Source organism: Papaver somniferum, chromosome 9 (genome assembly GCF_003573695.1).
Source record: "Papaver somniferum cultivar HN1 chromosome 9, ASM357369v1, whole genome shotgun sequence".
NCBI lineage: Eukaryota > Viridiplantae > Streptophyta > Magnoliopsida > Ranunculales > Papaveraceae > Papaver > Papaver somniferum.
The window spans coordinates 63,698,465-63,721,338 of NC_039366.1; the positions used below are offsets into that span (position 1 = coordinate 63,698,465).

The following is a 22,874-nucleotide window of genomic DNA, read 5'->3' on the forward strand; positions in this document are numbered from 1 at the left end:
CGTGATTAAAAACCCACATATTCCATATCTGATTAAATTGGAAAATATTCTTGTTTCCACTAAGCTTGAATGTCGACTAACTTCATTATTTTACATCACCAGAATATGCCTTCTTCCCAAAAGTTGGGTACTATGCCAAATCTACATATTTTTTTAATCAACATTGCGGATGTTCCCAGATTTATAGATCATACAAGTATCGGATTCTGCTTGCCTTTTACTCAAAAAAAGAAAGAAAGAAAAGAACGTAAGTTAATGGGTTATCATTTTGAACCAATGAAGATATTAAAATTTGAAAAAAATAGGCCCTCATGGCCTCATCTCAAAACAGAATAGTATGGTTAGTATAATAATCATGGATAACCTTACACTGTGTTACACCTCAGATGTACTGTTTTTCTGTTATTCCGTTATGTTCTCTTCGGTACTCGTGTGTCCCTTTTATTGTCTTCTGTATGACACAGGCTGGTACACGTATAATTAATAGTGCCATTGGGTTCGGAATTAGGATTATCATTTCTGTTTAGGTCTGCACAACGGGTAGGGTGGGTAGGATATGGCCTATACCCGCCACCCTACCCGTTTATTGGCGGTTAAGAAAATCTTTACCCGTCACCCTACCCGCCAAATAGTGGATAGGGTAGGATACGATTAAAAAACTGGCGGGTAGGGTAGGGTTGGCGGGTATGGGTAGGGTATGTGCATCCCTAGTAGGAATTGCTCGAAGACCAGTAGGGTAGGATAATTTCGAGCTTTACCCGCCATCCTACCCGTTTATTGGCGGTTAAGAAAATCTTCACCCGCCACCCTACCCGCCAAATAGTGGATAGGGTAGGATACGGTTAAAAAACTGGCGGGTAGGGTAGAGTTGGCGGGTATGGGTAGGGTATGTGCACCCCTATTTCTGTTGGCTCTATTTCATCCATTAATGAGCGGTAAATTCATTAATCAGGTCACCAACCCCAAGTAATATTACTACAGTAGACGGTTTCTAACACTGATCTTGATAATAAGAAGAAAAGAAAAATAGACGTACAAGAAATTTATAACAAAAGGCAATACTACCTTGCACAAACTTTAGACTTGAGACTACTGTGATCGTTTAATTTGATCGGTGCTTTTATTAATCAGAAAATGGGCTATATAGTCAAAATTGTGTGTTTCCTGGGCTAAATGGACAGTTAGGATTCAGTCTGGGTCAAATAGACAGAGAAATATTTTTAATTGAAACTGACCCAATTACTTTTGCACAGCAGGGTTATGAAAATCCACGAGACCCTCTCCACATCTCCACCATTTCCATTCTTTCTTCTTCTGCTCTCGATCTTCTGTTTCTCCACCACCACCGTTTCAGTCATGGCTGATGTTACTTCCGTGAGATCGAGAATTGAGAGATTTGATGAGCAGAGAAGATGGTGGTCGACATGATGGGTATGATGGCTAAGATCGAGAATCAGTAATGGGTTGACTCGAATTTGGATTATGAAATTGAGAGTTGCAGTGAATGAATTGAGTTAGGGTTTGCTTCTTCGGGTAAATCAGATGAAGAAATTGTGAATTGATAAGGGTTTCTGAAGATAAAGAGGATGAAATTAAGATGGGTTCGATCTGTGAATCCGTGATCTGAGAGCTTCCACAATTAAATTGATTCGAGACTGTGTAGTTGATGGGTTTAATGGCCGATTGAGTTCAAGAAGATGAAGTTGCCAAAATTGATATGGGACTGAACTTAGTTACATCAGTGGAAGATTGAGAAGCAGATGGGATAGAAGGAGGAGCAGCAGATGCTACTGTTAAATCTGAAACGAAATTGTAATGGTTTTGAGGTTGGATATGTGATGGCTTGCAATGAGGTTATGAACTTGAAATTCAGGGTTTGAATCAACAGAGGAAACGGGGATTTGAAGATGCTTCCGATTGAATGCAATGGTGGTGTTGAGCATTAAAATTTTTCTTCCATCAATTTCACTGGTAAGTTTCTTGATCCTATTGGTTTAACTTTTGTAAAATCCATTTTAAAATTCATTGAATTTTGTTTGTATGTAATTAGTTTCATCTGGGTTAAGCTTGTGTAAAATCTGGATTGACCTGAAATTGCTTTTATCCATGTTATACTAGGATGAAACCAATATCATCCTGTTTTGGATTGACCTGAAATTATTTTCATCCATGTTATACTAGGATGAAACCAGTATCATCCTGTTTTGGATTGACCTGAAATTATTTTCATCAATGTTATACTAGGATGAAACCGGTTTCATCTAGTTATAGTCTGTGATATAATTGCGTTTTCGTCAAAATACTCAAGATGAAATCAGTTTCATATAGATCACTCATTGGTATAACTTTATTTCGTGAAAATACTCAAGATGAAACCAATTTCATCTAGTTGTAGTTCTGGATTGACCTGAAATTGTTATTATCCATGTTATACTAGGATGAAACCAATATAATCCTGTTTTGGATTGACCTGAAATTATTTTCATCCATGTTATACTAGGATGAAACTGGTTTCATCTAGTTATAGACTGATATATAATTGTATTTTCGTCAAAATACTCAAGATGAAACCAGTTTCATATAGTTTACTCATTCATATAACATGCAGATGGTAGTAGTACCGGTGGATTCAATTTTACAAACATGTAAGTTTCTTAACCCTAGTTTTCTTTTTGATTAAATTTTATGAACGACATAAATTGACCTGTGTAAAATAGTTTAAAATCGATTGAATTTGGTTTGGTTTCACATAATTCTAGTTGTTGATCTACCTGTGCAACCATTGGTTTGCTAATTGAATTATTAATTAGTTGATTTTGTTTTAGATTGATTTGAATATGGTTATCCAGCTGCACTTTTGCATTGTCATCTATAAAAAAATATATATATTCATTTTGACGAATTCTTGACTAGTAATTAAATGTACATATAATCGATCCCCTGTCTGGCATTTAGTATATATATGCATTGGATTTTTTTTCCAGAACGTTGCAGTAGTAGGCCTAACACACATGCACCAAGCTATGCAATCAAAATGACTATCAATTTGCAGTGGCTAAATAAAGCAAAATATTCTCTTTTATTTATCTCTTGTCATGGTTGTCATATGTTTAAAACTAGGTTGATAATGATTTCGTTATGTTATAAATTGTATTGAATTTTCCTTAGCCTATGGTTGAACTATGATGAAACTGGTTTCACCCATGTTTAAACTAGGATGAAACTGGTTTTCATCTTATTGTAGATTAGGTTGAATTTGGTTTCACTCATGCTTAAACTAGCTGAAACTAATTTTCATCCAGTTTTGCATTAGGTTGGATTTCGTTTCACACATGTTTCAACTAGGATGAAACCTGGTTTCGTCATATTTTATCATAGTTTTATCAATACGATCACATTTTTTTGCAAACTGAATTTAAATCCAGCACCATATTGCCATGTTTTCTACCTTTAATTTAGTAATTTAGAAGTAGTACTCTCTTTTTCTGCTGCATTACCTGGCTATGACAGCTAGCTCTCAGCCTTTATCTCTTCAACTTGCTTTCTCATTTATACCATTTGGTCTATTTTCTTGTGGTGGGGAAACAAGGAATCTTAAGGAGAGAAAGAAAGAATATAGTTGTATCCTTTGAAAGGCAAGAGCTGTTAACTTTATTTTATTGTCTGCTGAAAAAGGTATGCCATGTTTTATCTTTTAGATACACAGTTACTGTGTCCATAACTAAACCTTGGCTCTTGGTATATTTTGGTAGGCTAGTTAATCATCATTTTCTTTCTTGGCTTTCCTTTTCTTTCTGCATACATTGTATATTGCAGTAATACTATTATCATTATTGATAGGACGATGATGGTAATGGCTTTGAAATTGACTTGACACGTTTATCAATGGAGGGTTAGTGTGTGTTGATTGATAATCTTCATGAATTATTGATCAAAGTAGTGTGGGGGTGGAAATAGCCAACTCATTGTACAGAGAAACCAACAGCTAGGGGCTCATGAAGTTGATTCAATACATGCGTCATGCATATAGTACAGTGACTAGCTAGCTAGACCAACTATGTAGCCAGGGACCAAGTGTTTCATGTGGGAATAGTACCAGACAGTACTGCAGCTACTGCTTAGACAAGCACATCACACATTATATACTAATATTTAATTTATGTTTGTTAATTATTGTTTAATTATTTGGTAAGTGCAGGAGTTAGAATTTTACATGAAGAAGATTTGATTAATTAGAGAGACAACAAGGAGAAATGTACTCGGTATGGAGGAAATGAAATGTGTTTGAGGAGCTGGGGAAGATGCAACTGTTATGAGTCCAAGTGCATCTGAAAATATGAGTAAATAAGTCATGTGTGTTCATGGTGGAGCAGTTGGATGCAGTGAAAGTTGAAGTTGCAGCTAGCTGTAAAAGTTGAAGTTGCTGACTTTCTTCTGACTCAGTGACTCAGCCTCGACATTTTTTTTTTTCTTTCAGATTTGGTATTGTTGGTGCCGCTCAAATACTCAAAGATTTTGGGATATTGATGTTAGATTAAATTTGTACGTGGGACAAATTTGTTTGCTATAAAAAACTTAGTTTAAAGGGTCAAGGGGTATTTTAGGTGATTGATATTTTTTTGTTTTTATTTTCCTGGGTCAAATATCCATTTTGGCTAAATGAACAGTATTTTTCTATTTTTTGGCTATATAAACAATATCTAAAGCTAAGAATCTATTTCACCCATGAATTTTTTGTTTTGGTCTTTTTGACCAATTTTGTGTTTATTAATTCACCAAACTATATTTAAGCAAACCAAGTTTCATATACCAGCGTTACTCCTTCCCGTATAGGCAGTGAGATTTACGTTCTATCGGCCGCAATAAGTCTCTTAATTTTGGCGAAACAGGATTTGGCAGAGAAACTTGACGAGACAGCTGAAATCTAGCCGACATAATATAAAAATTAAGTTACTAAAACCAAAACAGCGCACTAAAATCGGAAAATGGGTCATTTGTCCAAATATTTTTAAATCATGGTTCAAATGGACGAGTAAAAAATAGTTTGGGTGAAATGGCCAAAAAAATAGCAAGGATGAAACTGGATTCATCCTAGCTTAAATTTAAAAAATAGCAAGGATGAAACTGGATACATCCTGTATAAATTAAAAATAAGAAAAAATATTTGAAACGGAAAATGGGTCATTTGTCCAAAAAAATTTAAAACATGGTTCAAATGGACGAGTAAAAATTAGTATGGGTGAAATGGACACAAAAAAAATAGCAAGGATGAAACTGGATTCATCCTGGCTTAAACTTAAAAAATAGTGAGGATGAAACTGGATGCATCCTGATGTAAATTAAAAATAAGAAAAGGTATTTGAAAATGAGTACGATGAAACTGGTTACATCCTGGCTATTTTTATATTTTTGTCCATTTAAACAATATCAAAATCTAGATGTCTTTTTCACCTAGGAATTGTTGATTTTGGTCTTTTTAACCAAGTTTGTGTATTTGAAAATGGGCACGATGAAACTGGTTACATCCTGCCTATTTTTACATTTTTGTCCATTTAAACAGTATCAAAATCTAACTGTCCATTTCACCCAGGAATTGTTGATTTTGGTCTTTTTAACCAATTTTGTGCACTAAAATCTCTGAGGAGGCTCTAGCTCGTTTGTACTTTTCTCAAAATTAGATTATTAGTGTTGTTAATGTTAGGGAAAATTAGGTGTAGACCCAAAAAAAAAATATTTACATTGTTAGGCCCACGATTAATTTTAGGTATCGTGACACCCATAATTATTCCAGTGACACCCATAATTATATGAAATTATTAAAAATGTCTGCACGACAAATTATGCATTCGCATGACGGGCTATGCACCAGGGGTATAATTGACAACGCAACTTGGATATAACATATCTAAAAATCCACGCCTTGGAATTTTACAAATATTTTATATCATTGGAAATCTTTTTAAGAGAGCTACACAACGAGTACAGACAAGAATATCAATTTTTTGTTTTTCACGAAAAAAATCGGAGGTGATCATCATTTTAGGCAAAATTTTCGAAAACTTGATACATAACTATCATGCAGCCACCAAAAAAGATGCATAACACATTCTGCATACGCGTTACGAATTTTGAAACCATTTTCTCCACTGCATGACAAATTATGCATTTGGATAACAAAGTTATGCATCTATAACAAGTTATGTAACCATTGTTTTGGTTGATTTTAGTGCGTACATAAAAAAAAAAATGATGCATAATGCAGTATGCATCCATATCTACGGATGCATATCAGGTTATGCATCTATTTTCTCGATGTATAAAAGATTGTGCAACAATTTTCTCGATGCATAATGCATTATGCAGTCATATTTTCGGATGCATAACAGGTTATGCATTCATTTTCACGACTGCATAACATGTTATGTAGATATTATTGTAGGTGCATGACAAGTTATGCAACCTTATTTTTTGTTGGTTTCAATACTAAGAAAAAAGTAGCTGCATAACGTGTTATGCAACCGTTTTCTGGACTGCATAACAAGTTATGCAAAAAAAAAAAAGAAACTGCAGAACGTGTTATGTAACTAATTTCGAGAATGCATAACAAGTTATGCAACAAATTTTGTAGATGCATAACATGTTATGCATAACTAACCACACCTCTATTTTCTTTTAAATGCACGTCACACGCGCACCAAATACATTTACACTTCCATCTCGATTGCCTTCTTTTAAATGTCAAAGGTAATACAAGTAGAGGTACAAAACTCATCATCCCTCTAGATATTACATCTAGCTATTTTAACTAAAAAGAAAAAAGAAATCAGTGGAATTTTTGGGGTTGATAACTACTGAGTTGAAGAGACGAGAGAGCACTGATGATGATGGTGAAAGCAAGGGAAGTCGTGGTGGGTAATGGGGGTAGAGTATTGTGGTGGGGATAATGGGTTCAAGTTCCAATCTCTGAAATGCTCTCTAACACGGGCCTCCACTGATGATGCAGTGGTCTGATTCCCCCATTCCAACTTTGCTACTACTGCCATTGTTCCTGCAAAAAAACCCAGAAATAAAGGAACCCTCTCATCATTATCTATGTAAGTGCAAATCCAGCTAAAAGGAATAAATGTTTCTATAATGAATCAATGTTAAGGGTATTAGTTAAAAGGATGTGGTGCTCCAAAATTGGTTGGATTATCATGAGAACTGTAGCTTCCTTCAATCAGCAACATGAGATTTTCATTTTGTTTGTTATGTTACTTGTGTATCATGCCTGGTTAGAAATTGTCATTTTAATTTCTTTTTGCTCAGTGATCAATCAATTACAGACTGAAGCAGTCATGCACTACTGCATACCAAACCCATTTCATTCTTAACTTCCCTGACTTCTATCGCGAATAACAGCAACCATTTATTCTTTAACATTGTTACCATCAGTGACAACAGTCACACCTCCATTGGTTCCGGTCACTGTCTCAATGGCAGAAACACCTCTCGCTGCCATCATCTCTGTCGTCTCATCCGAGCACCATCAGGATCATTACCACTTCCATAGCTTCCTCCATTCTCTGAGATTAACAACAACCATCTAAACACCATCGAAATAACATCACCGATCATCACCATCTCCCTGAATCACCGACAACAGCAGCGACTCAGTTATAGCTCATCATCACGATAACCACAGCTTCAACTCCTCACTGTCACTGGCAGCTGCAACCATCAATCACCATTATCACTGTTTTGCTTAAACTACGGTCTATTAGATACATACTCAATTAAATCCGATTGAAGAATCGACAGTGAAATAGACAATGAATTACGTTCTGATTTTTCAAAAACAACAAATCCTAAATACCTTCCTTACCCAGAAAACCCAATTATTAAACAGGATTTTGGGTGATTTAACGACACCTACAGATTTAAGAGTGAATTCATTTGCCGAAAGAGTTTCCAATTCAGTCAAACCCTAACTCAAACCTTCCCAAATCACCATTAAGACCTTCCTGGTTTCATCAGTTTCTCCAAATCGATCTCCCATCTCTTAATTCCTCTTTTTGCATCTCGCTTTACGAAGAAGGGAAAAAAAATCTCGGAAAAACAAAATTTTAGAAAATCTGGACGTGGGAGACATTTTCACCGAGAATACAGGTGCGAGAGTGAACTTTTCTGACGGCGGATTTGACGGCGGAAAAAATCTAAAAAATGGATGTGGCGGTAGTTCTCACTTAAACTTAATGTTAAGTAACACTGCTTCTGTCCATAATTGTTTTTGTTGCTTCTTGTGGACTGTGAACTACTGAACTATGAAGTACTTGGCTGTGTGTTAAAACACCCCATCAAGTAGTCTTAGATCATGTGGATATTTCTTGTTAACAATAAAAACAAAGCCGCTTCGTTCTAGGTAATGTTTGGAGTGGTCTCAGACTGTCATCATAAAAAACGGTAACAATCTTGTTGTTACTCTGGAGCAATTCGTCATCAGTTGGAAGGAGGTGATTTTTCAACCACCTTAAGCTGTGGGCTGTGGGTTCACACGATCTTTGTTGTTCTATTGGTTGATCTTTCTGTTCTTTGTCTTTGTTTCAGTTGTGCTCCGTTTGTGTTTAGAATTTTCTGTGTGGGTAGCTTTTCTAACTTCTTTTTTTTTCTTTTTGGTCGTGAACGTCAGGGATCATATTTCATGTACTCTGACTTATCATCTATAAAATATATCCTATTGTTATACCGTTATAAGATCGGTCATAATCACCGATTAGAAAATATTATCGGGAGACATGTGCAAGGAAATCGGTACTATTTCATTAATTAATTCTGGGTAGTGAAATAATGGGCTCTCCCTCCCACTGTAGGTTTGTGTGAAATTGTCGTCCGTTCATCGATATTTGGTTTATATGATATGTATTGCAACTTTTTATATTTCAAGTGATTATAGTCGTGGTTTAGTAATACAAGTTGCAACTCGAAAGTCAGAAACCCATATTAACAATTACATAGTATAAAATTTGTTTCACATGGTTGTTTAAGAAAGAATGATATCCTCCTCACATGTCAATTCTCTACACATTAATTACATAGTTGAAATGAAAACAATGATGTCCCAGATGTTATTAATATCTCGAGAAGTCAAATTTGGGAGCAGTTTCTACGCAAAGTAAATGGTTCCCTTGAGCACATTAACGTAGCAAGTAGATCACTTAGTAAGTAGGCATAAACTGATAGTGAGCTCAGTACCTATCTGTGACCACTTGCCTTCAAACTCGATTTCGATCATACACTTAGCTTCGTGGGACTTCTGTAGGCTCCAAATTCTTCTATATGCTGGAAATTGTTTTTGGTTCCTTCTGTGAATTTGTATGCATCTTACTTGTAATTATGCGGCCTTCTTAATATATTCCCTTTTATCTCGATCAAAAAAATCTGCGACCACTTGCTCTCCTCACCCACATGTGGTATCTGATAGAGTCATGTATAAAGAAATTTTACCGGCTAATAAAGAGTTTCTCGGCAATCTCTATGTAAGAATATAAATTAATCCACAAGAATCTCAAGTTTGACTTATGGAAACAATGATATGAGTCTCCATCGGTCCATCTTCATTTTTACTCCATTACATACATTTCTTTGTTGCTTCAGATTCCTGAAGAAGATGAGGTTATAAGAAAAGAAAAAGGAGGACAAGAAGAAAATAAAGAATGGTGGAAACAGGGATTGGAAGTGGTGGTGGCTCGATGGACATTGTTCGCTTCACTGCACAAGTTCTTCGGGGCAGATGGTTCATGCTTTTTGCCTCCGTCCTTCTCATGGGTTGTGCAGGTGGGACTTATGTTTTCGGTATCTACTCCAAAGCAATTAAGAGAACTCTCGGGTACGACCAGACAACACTTAACTTGATTGGTTTCTTCAAAGACCTTGGAACTACGGTTGGGATTTTCTCTGGTCTTATAGCTGAAGTGACTCCAAACTGGTTTGTTCTACTTGTGGGTGCATCCTTGAACTTTGTTGGATACTTTATGGTGTGGATTAGTGTAAGCGGCCGTATTTCGAAACCCGAAATTTGGCAGATGTGCCTGTATATTTGCATTGGTGCTAATTCTCAGAATTTTACCCTCACAAGTGTTATGGTCACATCTGTAAAGAACTTTCCAGGCAACAGAGGAACCCTATTGGGTCTTCTAAAGGGATTCACTGGCCTAAGTGGAGCCGTCATGACACAACTTTACCTTGCTATCTACGGTAACAACTCTACATCTCTAATCCTCTTCATTGCATGGTTTCCTGCTATTATATCTATCTTCTTTGTCTATGCAATCCGTTTGATTAAAGTCGTTGGGCAGTCAAATGTCGAAAGGAGAGTTATTTACAAGTATCTCTTGATATCTACCGTACTAGCTCTATTCATAATGGGTATAACCATAACTCAGAAACAAAAGACCTTCTCCCACGCCGGATATGTTATAACTTCAACCGTTGTATGTATCTTACTCTTTATTCCTCTAGCTGTATCAATCAAAGAAGAGCTTGTACTCTGGAATCTAATGATACAAAACCTTAAGCCACCAAATATTTTAACTGTTGAAACCCCATCTCTTGTGGACCCGATTCCTCTTTCATCGACTACAAGACAACTAGTAAAAGAAGAGAACCCAAAACCGACGGTTTCATGTTTTTCGGATGTTTTAAATCCTCCGGAGAGGGGAGAAGATTATACCATTTTGCAGGCAGTACTGAGCATTGACATGTTATTGCTCATCATCGGTTCATTCTGTGGACTCGGCACCAGTCTCACAGCGATAGACAATTTGGGTCAAATTGGTGAATCTCTTGGCTACCCAACACTTACCATAAGCACTTTTATATCACTCATGAGTATTTGGAACTATTTCGGAAGAGTTTGTGTCGGGTTGATCTCTGAAATCCTCCTTACAAAATGGAGATTTCCCAGAACTCTAGTGACGACAATTGTCCTTCTTGTTTCTTGTATCGGTCACATTCTTATCGCCTTTCCAATGCCTGGTTCTATCTACCTTGCTTCAGTGATCATTGGCTTTTGTTATGGTGCACAAGTAACACTAATCTACACAATCTTATCTGAACTCTTTGGGCTCAAATATTACTCGACATTGTATAACTGTGGGACGCTAGCAATGCCTCTTGGTTCCTATGTGTTCAACGTAAGAGTTGCGGGTTTCCTTTACGACAAAGAGGCTTTGAAGCATTTGGAGGTTATGGGACTTGGCAGGGATTCAGTGAAGGAATTGACATGTATTGGAAAACACTGTTACAGGTTATGTTTTATTATATTAGCAGCAGCAACATTTATTGGAGCTTTAAGTTCCTTCGTTTTGTTTATTAGGACAAGAAAATTTTACCAAGGAGATATTTATAAAAAGTTTAGACAGGAGACAACCCTGGCCAACACAGAAGTCGAAGCTACCGAACTGGTTTCACCAACGGACTCTGATATCAAACGAAAGGTATCGGATATGTGAGCAACGGGCGTGAGATTCCGGCCAACAGCTCTCTCATCATTTTATGTTTTCTAATTAATTGTGAGTTAAAGTTCGATATCTTAACGTGTAATTCCATCTGTATACTCCACTGACTCTAGACTCTAGAGAGTGGTCTCATGAGAATCAAAGGTAAATATAATCCCCTTGTGATTGTTATACTGTTCTATTACTGCATTCTTGTGCAGCAGTACATGTTTTTTTTTCTTTTGCAGAGTAAAATGCATATTAGAGTGCAGAATTTTAGAATTTTATTTAACCAAAGGTTAGGTCGGACCACCACTAGTGCATGCGATTTTCTTTCTCTTTTTCATGCAAGGCACAGAGAATCTGGTGGTCATTAGAATAGATATAAAGATGTGGTGAGGGTGGTAATGGTCCTAAAGGAGAATCGTGATAGGGAGATAAAGAGAAGGTGGTGAGCAAAAAGATTCAGCACGCGGTGATAAAGAGTGTGTTTGATGCAGATGTTTTGAGGAAAGTATAGCTACAAATTAAATCTTCCTTTTTTGTGAAGGTCCGATATGAAACAATTCACAACTGAAAGTTTGCTATCTCGAATTGCGTTTATTATTTTTTATAAAATGTAGAGTCTTATAAATGAAACATATCATCAAAATATCAGATGTAAATTCATTGTCATTTGAGTTTTGCAGAGAAAATGACGCAAATCATGTCTGATCTTGTCATCTAAGAGTGAAATTGAGATGGATATATGGTGATGTTTGCTATCTCGAATTGCGTTTATTTTTTTTGTAAAATGTAGAGTCTTATAAATGAAACATATTATCAAAATATCAGATGTCAATTCATTGTCGTTTGGGTTTTGGGTAGAAAATGACACAAATCATGTATGGCCTTGTCATTTAAGAGTGTCCATGATCTCCTAATTGTTAAAATGTTTAAGAAATGTCAATTGAAACTTGAAAAATAAATATACTTGTGACCTTGCATCTAAGAACTTGTTTGTTTGCAGCTGACTCGGCGTCTGAATCTGAGTCAACCCCTGACTCGGACCGAGTCAGCAGTCAGACCGTTTGTTTTCCATTTTGAGTCAGATCTGACTCGACCTCTGACTCAGACATAAACCCTGACTCGGACTCATTTGAGTCAGGTAACAAAATACCCCTGACTCATGGGACCAAACCACTGACTCACTTATTTCTGAGTCAGATGAGTCAGATCTGACTCAAAACAAACATATCGACTCAAATCCAGATGAGTCAGGTGATTTCACTCAGATCCAGATGATTCAGATCCAGACGACTCAGATGAGTCAGGAGTAAACAAACACGGTGTAAGACTGTCCTCCTTTTTCAGTGGCATTCGTACAAAAACGCGTGTTAAGGATTTTTCTAACTCATAAGCCCCGTTAAAAAAAAGTAGTACCATCGTGGATTACCTCAAGTAGACCATGGCACGTTGTACTAAACTTCTTATTCTTAATTAAGCTACTAGAAACTGCGAATCGCCTGCTGAGCAAAAATTATCCGCCGTGTTCAATCTCTCTCCATGAACACAATTATGATTTCTTCATTGGCAGAGGTGGTAGATAGGGAGAGAGGACGCTTTGAGCGTAATCCTATAGATGAATCAAGTAAGATTGAATTACACATTTCTCAGGGTTTTTTTTTTACATACGGCTTAGGGATGATTTTAATGGGTATCTCACTGATAGCGATGATGATGAGGGCAATGATGAGAAGCAAAAATCAGAGGTGTCAGGAACAAGAATGGATACACATTTGATTTCTCATGGTAACATTTTGAACTTTTCTCTTATTTCATAAAAATACAAAAGTTGGCCATCCTTAATTGAAAAAGACCCCTACTTCGCGGATTTACACCTCGCCATCTATAGATGGCTAGCATAAGAGTCCATTTGCTTTGTTAATTCCTTGGTTTGCTATTTACTCCTTTTGAATTAGCATTATGAAATAGTATTGTAATCGTCTGGTTTGTTCTTCACTCCATATGTAATGAATTTTCAGATGGAGCTTCAGCAAATCAAAGCAGCGAGAAGGATGTCCGAAGGTGACAGAGTCCACGGAGGAGAGCAAATCAGGAGCCAATAAATCCACCAATGGGAATACTTCAGAGGAGGATATGTCATCTGAGATGAAGAAAAAGAAGGAGAAGCGTAAGTTCCAAGAGGATGGGGTCGAATCAGAACAAAACGAACGTATCGAAACTGCTATTGAAGTGAAGAAGAAAAACAAGTCTATAAGCACAAGTGATGTTTAAGTAGTAATTTCATTTATTTATTTTTTTGTTCTGTGATCCAGTCTCCTACTGTCATACGGTTTCCTTCAATCATTGGTTCTACTTATGGAAAACATTAGTTCTAGTCAATTGCTAAGCGAAGTAAATGGTTGCAAACAACTTTCAGTAGAAACACAGTATACGTGGGCATAAACTGATCACGAGTTTATTAGCTCGATATATACTTTGAATAGAGAACTTCTCGTCCAATATGTAACAGGAAACCCAAAAGAATCTCAAGACTATTAGGTACAGCTCAAAATATATATGAGGGTCCATCTTCATTTTCATTTTACTCCACTACGTATATATTTGGTTGCTTCCGATTACTGAAAAAAAAAGAAAGAAGTAGGAGAAGGAAAACAAAAGAAAAAGAGAGATGCTTGAAACAGGCAGTGGCTTGAAGAACATTGTCCGCTTCACAATTCAAGTTCTTCGAGGCAGGTGGTTCATGCTCTTTGCCGCTGTCCTTCTCATGGGTGGGATTTATATTTTCGGAATTTATTCCAAAGAAATAAAGAAAACAATGGGGTACGACCAGACAACCCTCAACTTGCTTGGTTTCTTCAAAGACCTTGGAAGTAGTATTGGGATTTTCTCTGGTCTTATTGCGGAAGTGACTCCAAACTGGTTTGTTCTACTTGTTGGTGCATCCTTGAACTTTGTTGGATACTTCATGGTGTGGATTAGTATAAGTGGTCATATCTCCAAACCCAACGTTTGGCAGATGTGCCTGTATATTTGCATTGGTGCCAATTCTCAGAATTTTACCCTCACAAGTGTTATGGTCACCTCTGTAAAGAACTTTCCAGAAAATCGAGGAACCTTATTGGGACTGTTAAAGGGATTCACTGGCCTGAGTGGAGCCGTCATGACGCAGCTTTACCTTGCCATCTATGGTAACGACTCTAAATCTCTAATCCTCTTCATTGCATGGTTCCCTGCAGTTATATCTCTCTTCTTTGTTTATGCAATCCGTTTGATTGAAGTCGTTCGACAGTCAAGCGTGGAAAGAACAGTAATTTACAAGTATCTATTGATATCCGGTGTGCTAGCTTTATTCATAATGGGTATAACTATAACTCAGAATCAAAAGAACTTCTCCCATGCCGGATACGTTGTAACTTCAACTGTTGTGTGCATCCTACTCCTTATTCCTCTGGTTATATCAATTAAAGAAGAACTTGTACTCTGGAATACAATAAAGCAAAATGTTAACCCCCCGAAGGTTATAACAGTTGAAACTCCATCTCTTGTCGACTCGATTCCTCTTCCATTGACTACGAGACAATTAGGAAAAGAAGAGAACCAAAAATCAACAGTTTCTTGTTTTTCAGATGTTTTCAATCCCCCGGAAAGGGGAGAAGACTATACTATCATGCAGGCAATACTGAGCATTGACATGTTATTGCTTATTATTATGTCATTTTGTGGGCTCGGCACTAGTCTCACAGCGATAGATAATTTGGGTCAAATTGGTGAATCTCTTGGCTACCCAACACTAACCATACGTACTTTTGTATCACTTATAAGTATTTGGAACTATTTTGGAAGAGTTTGTGTCGGTTTTGTTTCTGAAATTCTCCTTACAAAGTGGAGATTTCCCAGAACTCTGGTGATGGCTATCATTCTTCTTGCTTCTTGTATGGGTCACATTCTTATCGTCTTTCCGCTTCCCGGTTCTATCTATTGTGCATCCGTAATTATTGGTTTTTGCTATGGTGCACATATAACATTAATCTACACAGTTATATCTGAACTCTTTGGACTCAAACATTACTCGACGTTGTATAACTGTGGCGTGCTGTCGGATCTTATGTGTTTAATGTACGAGTTGCAGGTTTCCTGTACGACAAAGAGGCTTTGAAGCAATTGAAGGTTATGGGACTTGGTAGAGATTCGGTGAGGGAATTGACATGCATTGGAAAACATTGTTACAGGCTATGTTTTATCATATTAGCAGCAGCAACATTTATTGGAGCTTTAAGTTCCTTCATTTTATTTATTAGGACAAGAAAATTCTACCAGGGAGATATTTATAAGAAGTTCAGACATGAGAAATCCTTGGCTAGCACAGAAGCAGAAGATACTGAAATGGTTTCACAGATAGGCTCTAATACCAAATCTAAGGTATTAGATTCATGAGTAACGAGCGTCAAACTACAGCCAGCGGTTCACCTTTTCAATTTATTTTTATTGTTGGTTAAAGTTGGATGTTTTAACATGTATTTTTATATGTATACTAGGTATCACCCGGCATACGACCGGGGCTCAACCTTTTTGGATTTTCTTTTGTTGTTTTGTCGGAGATTAGAACAGTGAAACATCAAGTCTATAAATTAGCCTCGGCCGTGGTCCCTACGCAAATTCCAGTATTTTGTTGGTCGGATAAAATTAGTCGGGGCCTACAGCCCCGGCCGAGGTGCCCTGCGCAAATTCTAGTATTTTGTTGGTCGGGTTTAATTAGCCGGGGCCTATAGCGCGACCATGGTACCCTAAGTGAATTCCGGTATTTTGTTGGTCGAGCCAAATTAGTCGTGGCCTACAGCACCGGACGTGGTCCCCTAAGCGAATTCCGGTATTTTTTTGGTCGGGTCAAATTAGTCGTGACCTACAGCACCGGCCGTGACCAATTAAGCAGTTCCCAGTGTATTGTTGGTCAAGTTAAATTAGTCGGGATCACCTATTTATTTATTTTTAATTAACATCTATATAGGACATATAACGGATCGATCCGCGTCGTGGGATGACGAAATCGATGGCCGTATTTGTAAGACTACACACACACCACTTCTTTTTATGTCGGCCGGTGCTCAACCTTTTTGGATTTTCTTTTGTTGTTTTGTCGGAGATTAGAACAGTCAAACATCAAGTTTATAAATTAGGCGGGCTTACAGCCCCGGCCGTGGTCCCTATGCAAATTCCAGTATTTTGTTGGTCGGGTCAAATTAGTCGTGCCTACAGCCCCGGCCGTGGTCCCCTACGCAAATTCCAGTATTTTGTTGGTCGAGTTTAATTGGTCGGGGCCTATAGCGCGACCGTGGTACTGTAAGCAAATTCCGGTATTTTGTTGGTCGGATCAAATTAGCCGTGGCCTAACGCACCGGTCGTGGTCCCCTATGCGAATTCCGGTATTTTTTTGGCTGGGTCATATTAGACGTGACCTACAGCACCGACCGTGGTCTCCTAAGCAAATTATGGTATTTTGTTGGACGGGTCAAATTAGCTGGGGCCTACAGCCCCGACCGTGACCAATTAAGCAGTTCCCATTGTATTGTTGGTCAAGTTAAATTAGTCGGGATCACATAATTTTTTTTAATTAACATTTACCAATAGAGTTAATCGTCGTTTTTAAAAAACTAAATTTAGGAAACCTATTATTATTCATTGGCAAATCAATGTTTAAGATTAGCAGTGTTTAGGATCGTGGCATAATATATATTGCAGCACAGTCTATAAAGGTGTTGCATGAATTTATCACGTAAGCCTTAATTCTTAGAAAAGAAATATCAGATGTGTGAACTTCAAGGCGCCTTGGGTGGGAAATTGACAACGTCGGAGCCTCTTTTGTTTCTTCTTTTTATTTGTTTTTTTAATGACCACTAGAAGCGGGGGTTTAATATGACGTGAAGTTTGCAGCTGATAAACCTAGTTATAGTTGAGATAAAATCAAAAGAGTTGACAGGTATATTTATATAGTTGTCCGTGTGACAGAAATTGATGGTTGTGTGCTTATTCAGTTAGGAAACATGCTTAAATCCGGAAACATGAGAATCAGGCTTATTTCAGGAATAATTTTTGGTTAGGGTTAGCTTTGTCCTGGGCCGCGATATAATCTACGCCGTCTAAAATTATATATTAAAAACGGGATCGGACGGACATCTATATAGGACATATAATGGATCGATTCGCGCCGTGGGATGAAGAAATCGATGGCCGGATTTATAAGACTACACACACACCACTTCTTTTTATGTAGGTCGGGGCTCAGCCTTTTTGGATTTTCTTTTGTTGTTTTGTCGGATATTAGATTAGTCAAGCATCAAGTCTATAAATTATCCCCGTGGTCCCTACGCAAATTCCAGTATTTTATTGGTCGGGTCAAATTAGTCGGGGTCTACATCCCCGGCCGTGGTCCCCTACGCAAATTCCAGTATTTTGTTGGTCGGGTTTAATTAGCCGGGGCCTATAGCGCGACCGTGGTACCCTAAGTGAATTCCGGTATTTTGTTGGTCGGGTCAAATTAGACGTGGCCTACAGCACCTCCCGTGGTCCCCTAAGCAAATTCCGATATTTTTTTGGTCGGGTCAAATTAGCCGTGACCAATTAAGCAGTTCCCAGTGTATATTTGGTCAAGTTAAATTAGTCGGGATCAACTAATTTTTTTTTAATTAACATTTACCAATTGAGTTAATCGTCATTTTTAAGAAATTAAATTTAGGAAACCTATTATTAATCATTGGCAAATCTATGTTTAAGATTAGCAGTGTTTAGGATCGTGGCATAATATATATTGCAGCGCAGTCTATAACGATGTTGCATGAATTTATCACGGAAACCTTAACTCTTAGAAAAGAAATATCAGATGTGTGAACTTCAAAGCGACTTGGATTCGAAATTGGCAACGTCGGAGCCTCTTTTGTTTCTTCTTTTTATTTGTTTTTTTAATGACCACATGAAGCGGGGCTTTAGTATGACATGAAGTTTGCAGCTGCATAAACCTAGTTATAGTTGAGATAAAATTAAAAGAGTTGAAAGGTATATTTACATAGTTGTCCGTGTGACAGAAATTGATGGTTGTGTGCTTATTCGGTTAGGAAACATGTTTAAATCCTGAAACATGAGAATCAGGCTTATTTCAGGAATAATTTTGGGGTTAGGGTTAGTTTTGTCCTGGGCCGCGATATAATCCACGTTGTCCAAAATTATATGTTAAAAACGGCATCGGACGAACGTCTATATAGGACATATAACGGATGGATCTGCGTCGTGGGATGACGAAATCGATGGCCGGATTTATAAGGATACATACACCACTTCTTTTTATGTAGGCCGGGGCTCAGCCTTTTTGGATTTTCTTTTGTTGTTTTGTCGGATATTAGATTAGTCAAGCATCAAGTCTATAAATTATCCCCGTGGTCCCTACGCAAATTCCATTATTTTATTGGTCGGGTCAAATTAGTCGGGGTCTACAGCCCCGGCCGTGGTCCCCTACGCAAATTCCAGTATTTTGTTGGTCGGGTTTAATTAGCCGGGGCCTATAGCGCGACCGTGGTACCCTAAGTGAATTCCGGTATTTTGTTGGTCGGGTCAAATTAGCCGTGGCCTACAGCACCTCCCGTGGTCCCCTAAGAAAATTCCGGTATTTTTTTGGTCGGGTCAAATTAGCCGTGACCAATTAAGCAGTTCCCAGTGTATATTTGGTCAAGTTAAATTAGTCGGGATCAACTAATTTTTCTTTAATTAACATTTACCAATTGAGTTAATCGTCATTTTTAAGAAATTAAATTTAGGAAACCTATTATTATTCATTGGCAAATCTATGTTTAAGATTAGCAGTGTTTAGGATCGTGGCATAATATATATTGCAGCGCAGTCTATAACGATGTTGCATGAATTTATCACGGAAACCTTAACTCTTAGAAAAGAAATATCAGATGTGTGAACTTCAAAGCGCCTTGGATTCGAAATTGGCAACGTCGGAGCCTCTTTTGTTTCTTATTTTTATTTGTTTTTTTAATGACCACATGAAGCGGGGCTTTAGTATGACATGAAGTTTGCAGCTGCATAAACCTAGTTATAGTTGAGATAAAATTAAAAGAGTTGAAAGGTATATTTATATAGTTGTCCGTGTGACAGAAATTGATGGTTGTGTGCTTATTCGGTTAGGAAACATGTTTAAATCCGGAAACATGAGAATCAGGCTTATTTCAGGAATAATTTTGGGGTTAGGGTTAGTTTTGTCCTGGGCCGCGATATAATCCACGTTGTCCAAAATTATATGTTAAAAACGGCATCGGACGAACGTCTATATAGGACATATAACGGATGGATCCGCGTCGTGGGATGACGAAATCGATGGCCGGATTTATAAGGATACACACACCACTTCTTTTTATGTAGGCCGGGGCTCATCCTTTTTGGATTTTCTTTTGTTGTTTTGTCGGATATTAGATTAGTCAAGCATCAAGTCTATAAATTATCCCCGTGGTCCCTACGCAAATTCCAGTATTTTATTGGTCGGGTCAAATTAGTCGGGGTCGACAGCCCCGGCCGTGGTCCCCTACGCAAATTCCAGTATTTTGTTGGTCGGGTTTAATTAGCCGGGGCCTATAGCGCGACCGTGGTACCCTAAGCGAATTCCGGTATTTTGTTGGTCGGGTCAAATTAGCCGTGGCCTACAACACCTCCCGTGGTCCCCTAAGAAAATTCCGGTATTTTTTTGGTCGGGTCAAATTAGCCGTGACCAATTAAGCAGTTCCCAGTGTATATTTGGTCAAGTTAAATTAGTCGGGATCAATTAATTTTTTTTTTTAATTAACATTTACCAATTGAGTTAATCGTCATTTTTAAGAAATTAAATTTAGGAAACCTATTATTATTCATTGGCAAATCTATGTTTAAGATTAGCAGTGTTTAGGATCGTGGCATAATATATATTGCAGCGCAGTCTATAACGATGTTGCATGAATTTATCACGGAAACCTTAACTCTTAGAAAAGAAATATCAGATGTGTGAACTTCAAAGCGCCTTGGATTCGAAATTGGCAACGTCGGAGCCTCTTTTGTTTCTTCTTTTTATTTGTTTTTTTAATGACCACATGAAGCGGGGCTTTAGTATGACATGAAGTTTGCAGCTGCATAAACCTAGTTTTAGTTGAGATAAAATTAAAAGAGTTGAAAGGTATATTTATATAGTTGTCCGTGTGACAGAAATTGATGGTTGTGTGCTTATTCGGTTAGGAAACATGTTTAAATCCGGAAACCTGAGAATCAGGATTATTTCAGGAATAATTTTGGGGTTAGGGTTAGTTCTGTCCTGGGCCGCGATATAATCCACGTCGTCCAAAATTATATGTTAAAAACGGTATCGGACGAACGTCTATATAGGACATATAACGGATGGATCCGCGTCGTGGGATGACGAAATCGATGGCCGGATTTATAAGGATACACACACCACTTCTTTTTATGTAGGCCGGGGCTCAGCCTTTTTGGATTTTCTTTTGTTGTTTTGTCGGAGATTAGAACAATCAAACATCAAGTCTATAAATTAGCCCCGTGGTCCCTACGCAAATTCCAGTATTGTGTCGGTCGGGTCAAATTAGTCGGGGCCTACAGCTCCGGCCGTGGCCCCCTAAGCGAACTCCGGTATTTTGTTGGTCGGGTCGAATTAGCCGTGGCCTACAGCACCGCCCGTGGTCCCCTAAACGAATTTCGGTATTTCTTTGGTCGGGTCAAATTAGTCGTGACCTACAACACCGACCATAGTCTCCTAAGAAAATTACGGTATTTTGTTGGATGGGTCAAATTAGCTCGGGCCTACGGTCCCGGCCGTGACCAATTAAGCAGTTCCCAGTGTATTGTTGGTCAAGTTAAATTAGTCAGGATCACCTATTTATTTATTTTTAATTAACATTTACCAATAGAGTTAATCGTCATTTTTAAGAAATTAAATTTAGGAAACCTATCATTATTCATTGGAAAATCTATGTTTAAGATTAGCAGTGTTTAGCATCGTGGCATAATATAAACTGCAGCGTCGTCTATAACGGTGTTGCATGAATTTATCATGTAAGCCTTAATTCTTAGAAAAGAAATATCAGATGTGTGAACTTCAAGGAGCCTTGGGTTGGAAATTGGCAACGTCGGAGCCTCTTTTGTTTCTTCTTTTTATTTGTTTTTTTTAATGGCCACATGAAGCGGGGCTTTAATATGACGTGAAGTTTGCAGCTGCATAAACCTAGTTATAGCTGAGATAGAATCAAAAGAATTCAAAGGTATATTTATATAGTTGTCCGCGTGACAGAAATTGATGGATGTGCGCTTATTCGGTTAGGAAACATGCTTAAATCCGGAAACATGAGAATCATGCATATTTCAGGAATAATTTTAGGATTAGGGTTATCTTTGTCCTGGGCCGCGATATAATCTACGTCGTCCAAAATTATATGTTAAAAACGGGATCGGACGGACGTTTATATAGGACATATAACGGATCGATCCGCATCGTGGGATGACGAAATCGATACACACACCACTTCTTTTTATGTAGGCCGGGGCTCAGCCTTTTTGGATTTTCATTTGTTGTTTTGTCGGAGATTAGAACAGTCAAACATCAAGTCTATAAATTAGACGGGGCTTACAGTCCCGGCCGTGGTCCCTGTGCAAACTCCAGTATTTTGTTGGTCGGGTCAAATTAGTCAGGGCCTACAGCCCCTGCCGTGGTCCCTACGCAAATTCCAGTATTTTTTTGGTCGGGTTTAATTAGGCGGGACCTATAGCGCGACCGTGGTACCCTAAGAGAATTCCGATATTTTGTTGGTCGGGTCAAATTATCCATGACCTACAGCACCGCCCGTGGTCTCCGAAGCGAATTCTGGTATTTTTTTGGTCGGGTCAAATTAGTCGTGACCTACAACACCGGCCGTGGTTTCTTAAGCAAATTACGATATTTTGTTGGACGGGTCAAATTAGCCGGGGCCTACATCCCCGGCCGTGACCAATTAAGCAGTTCCCATTATATTGTTGGTCAAGTTAAATTAGTCGGGATCACCTAATTTTTTTTAATTAACATTTACCAATAGAGTTAATCGTCATTTTTAAGAAATTAAATTTAGGAAACCTATTATTATTCATTGGAAAATCTATGTTTAAGATTAGGAATGTTTAGGATCGTGGCATAATATATCTTGCAGCGCAGTCTATAGCCTTAATTCTTAGAAAAGAAATATCATATGTGTGAATTTCAAGGCGCCTTGGGTTGGAAATTGCAACGTCGGAGCCTCTTTTGTTCCTTCTTTTTATTTGTTTTTTTAATGACCACATGAAGCGGGGCTTTAGTATGACGTGAAGTTTTCAGCTGCATAAACCTAGTTATAGTTG

The 22,874-nt window shown here is 37.9% G+C and overlaps 1 protein-coding gene and 1 pseudogene across 1 annotated transcript; both read left to right on the plus strand.

Moving 5' to 3' along the window:
• The first annotated feature begins 7,506 nt into the window (after window positions 1–7,506).
• LOC113313509 (protein NUCLEAR FUSION DEFECTIVE 4-like) lies at window positions 7,507–11,664 on the plus strand. Its single transcript, XM_026562292.1, has 2 exons — window positions 7,507–8,214; window positions 9,634–11,664. The coding sequence occupies exon 2, from the start codon at window positions 9,693–9,695 to the stop codon at window positions 11,487–11,489; it is 1,797 nt and encodes a 598-aa protein (XP_026418077.1). The 5' UTR covers window positions 7,507–8,214; window positions 9,634–9,692; the 3' UTR covers window positions 11,490–11,664.
• A 2,256-nt stretch (window positions 11,665–13,920) lies between these two features.
• Window positions 13,921–16,072, plus strand: LOC113313990 (annotated as a pseudogene).
• The last annotated feature ends 6,802 nt before the right edge of the window (window positions 16,073–22,874 follow it).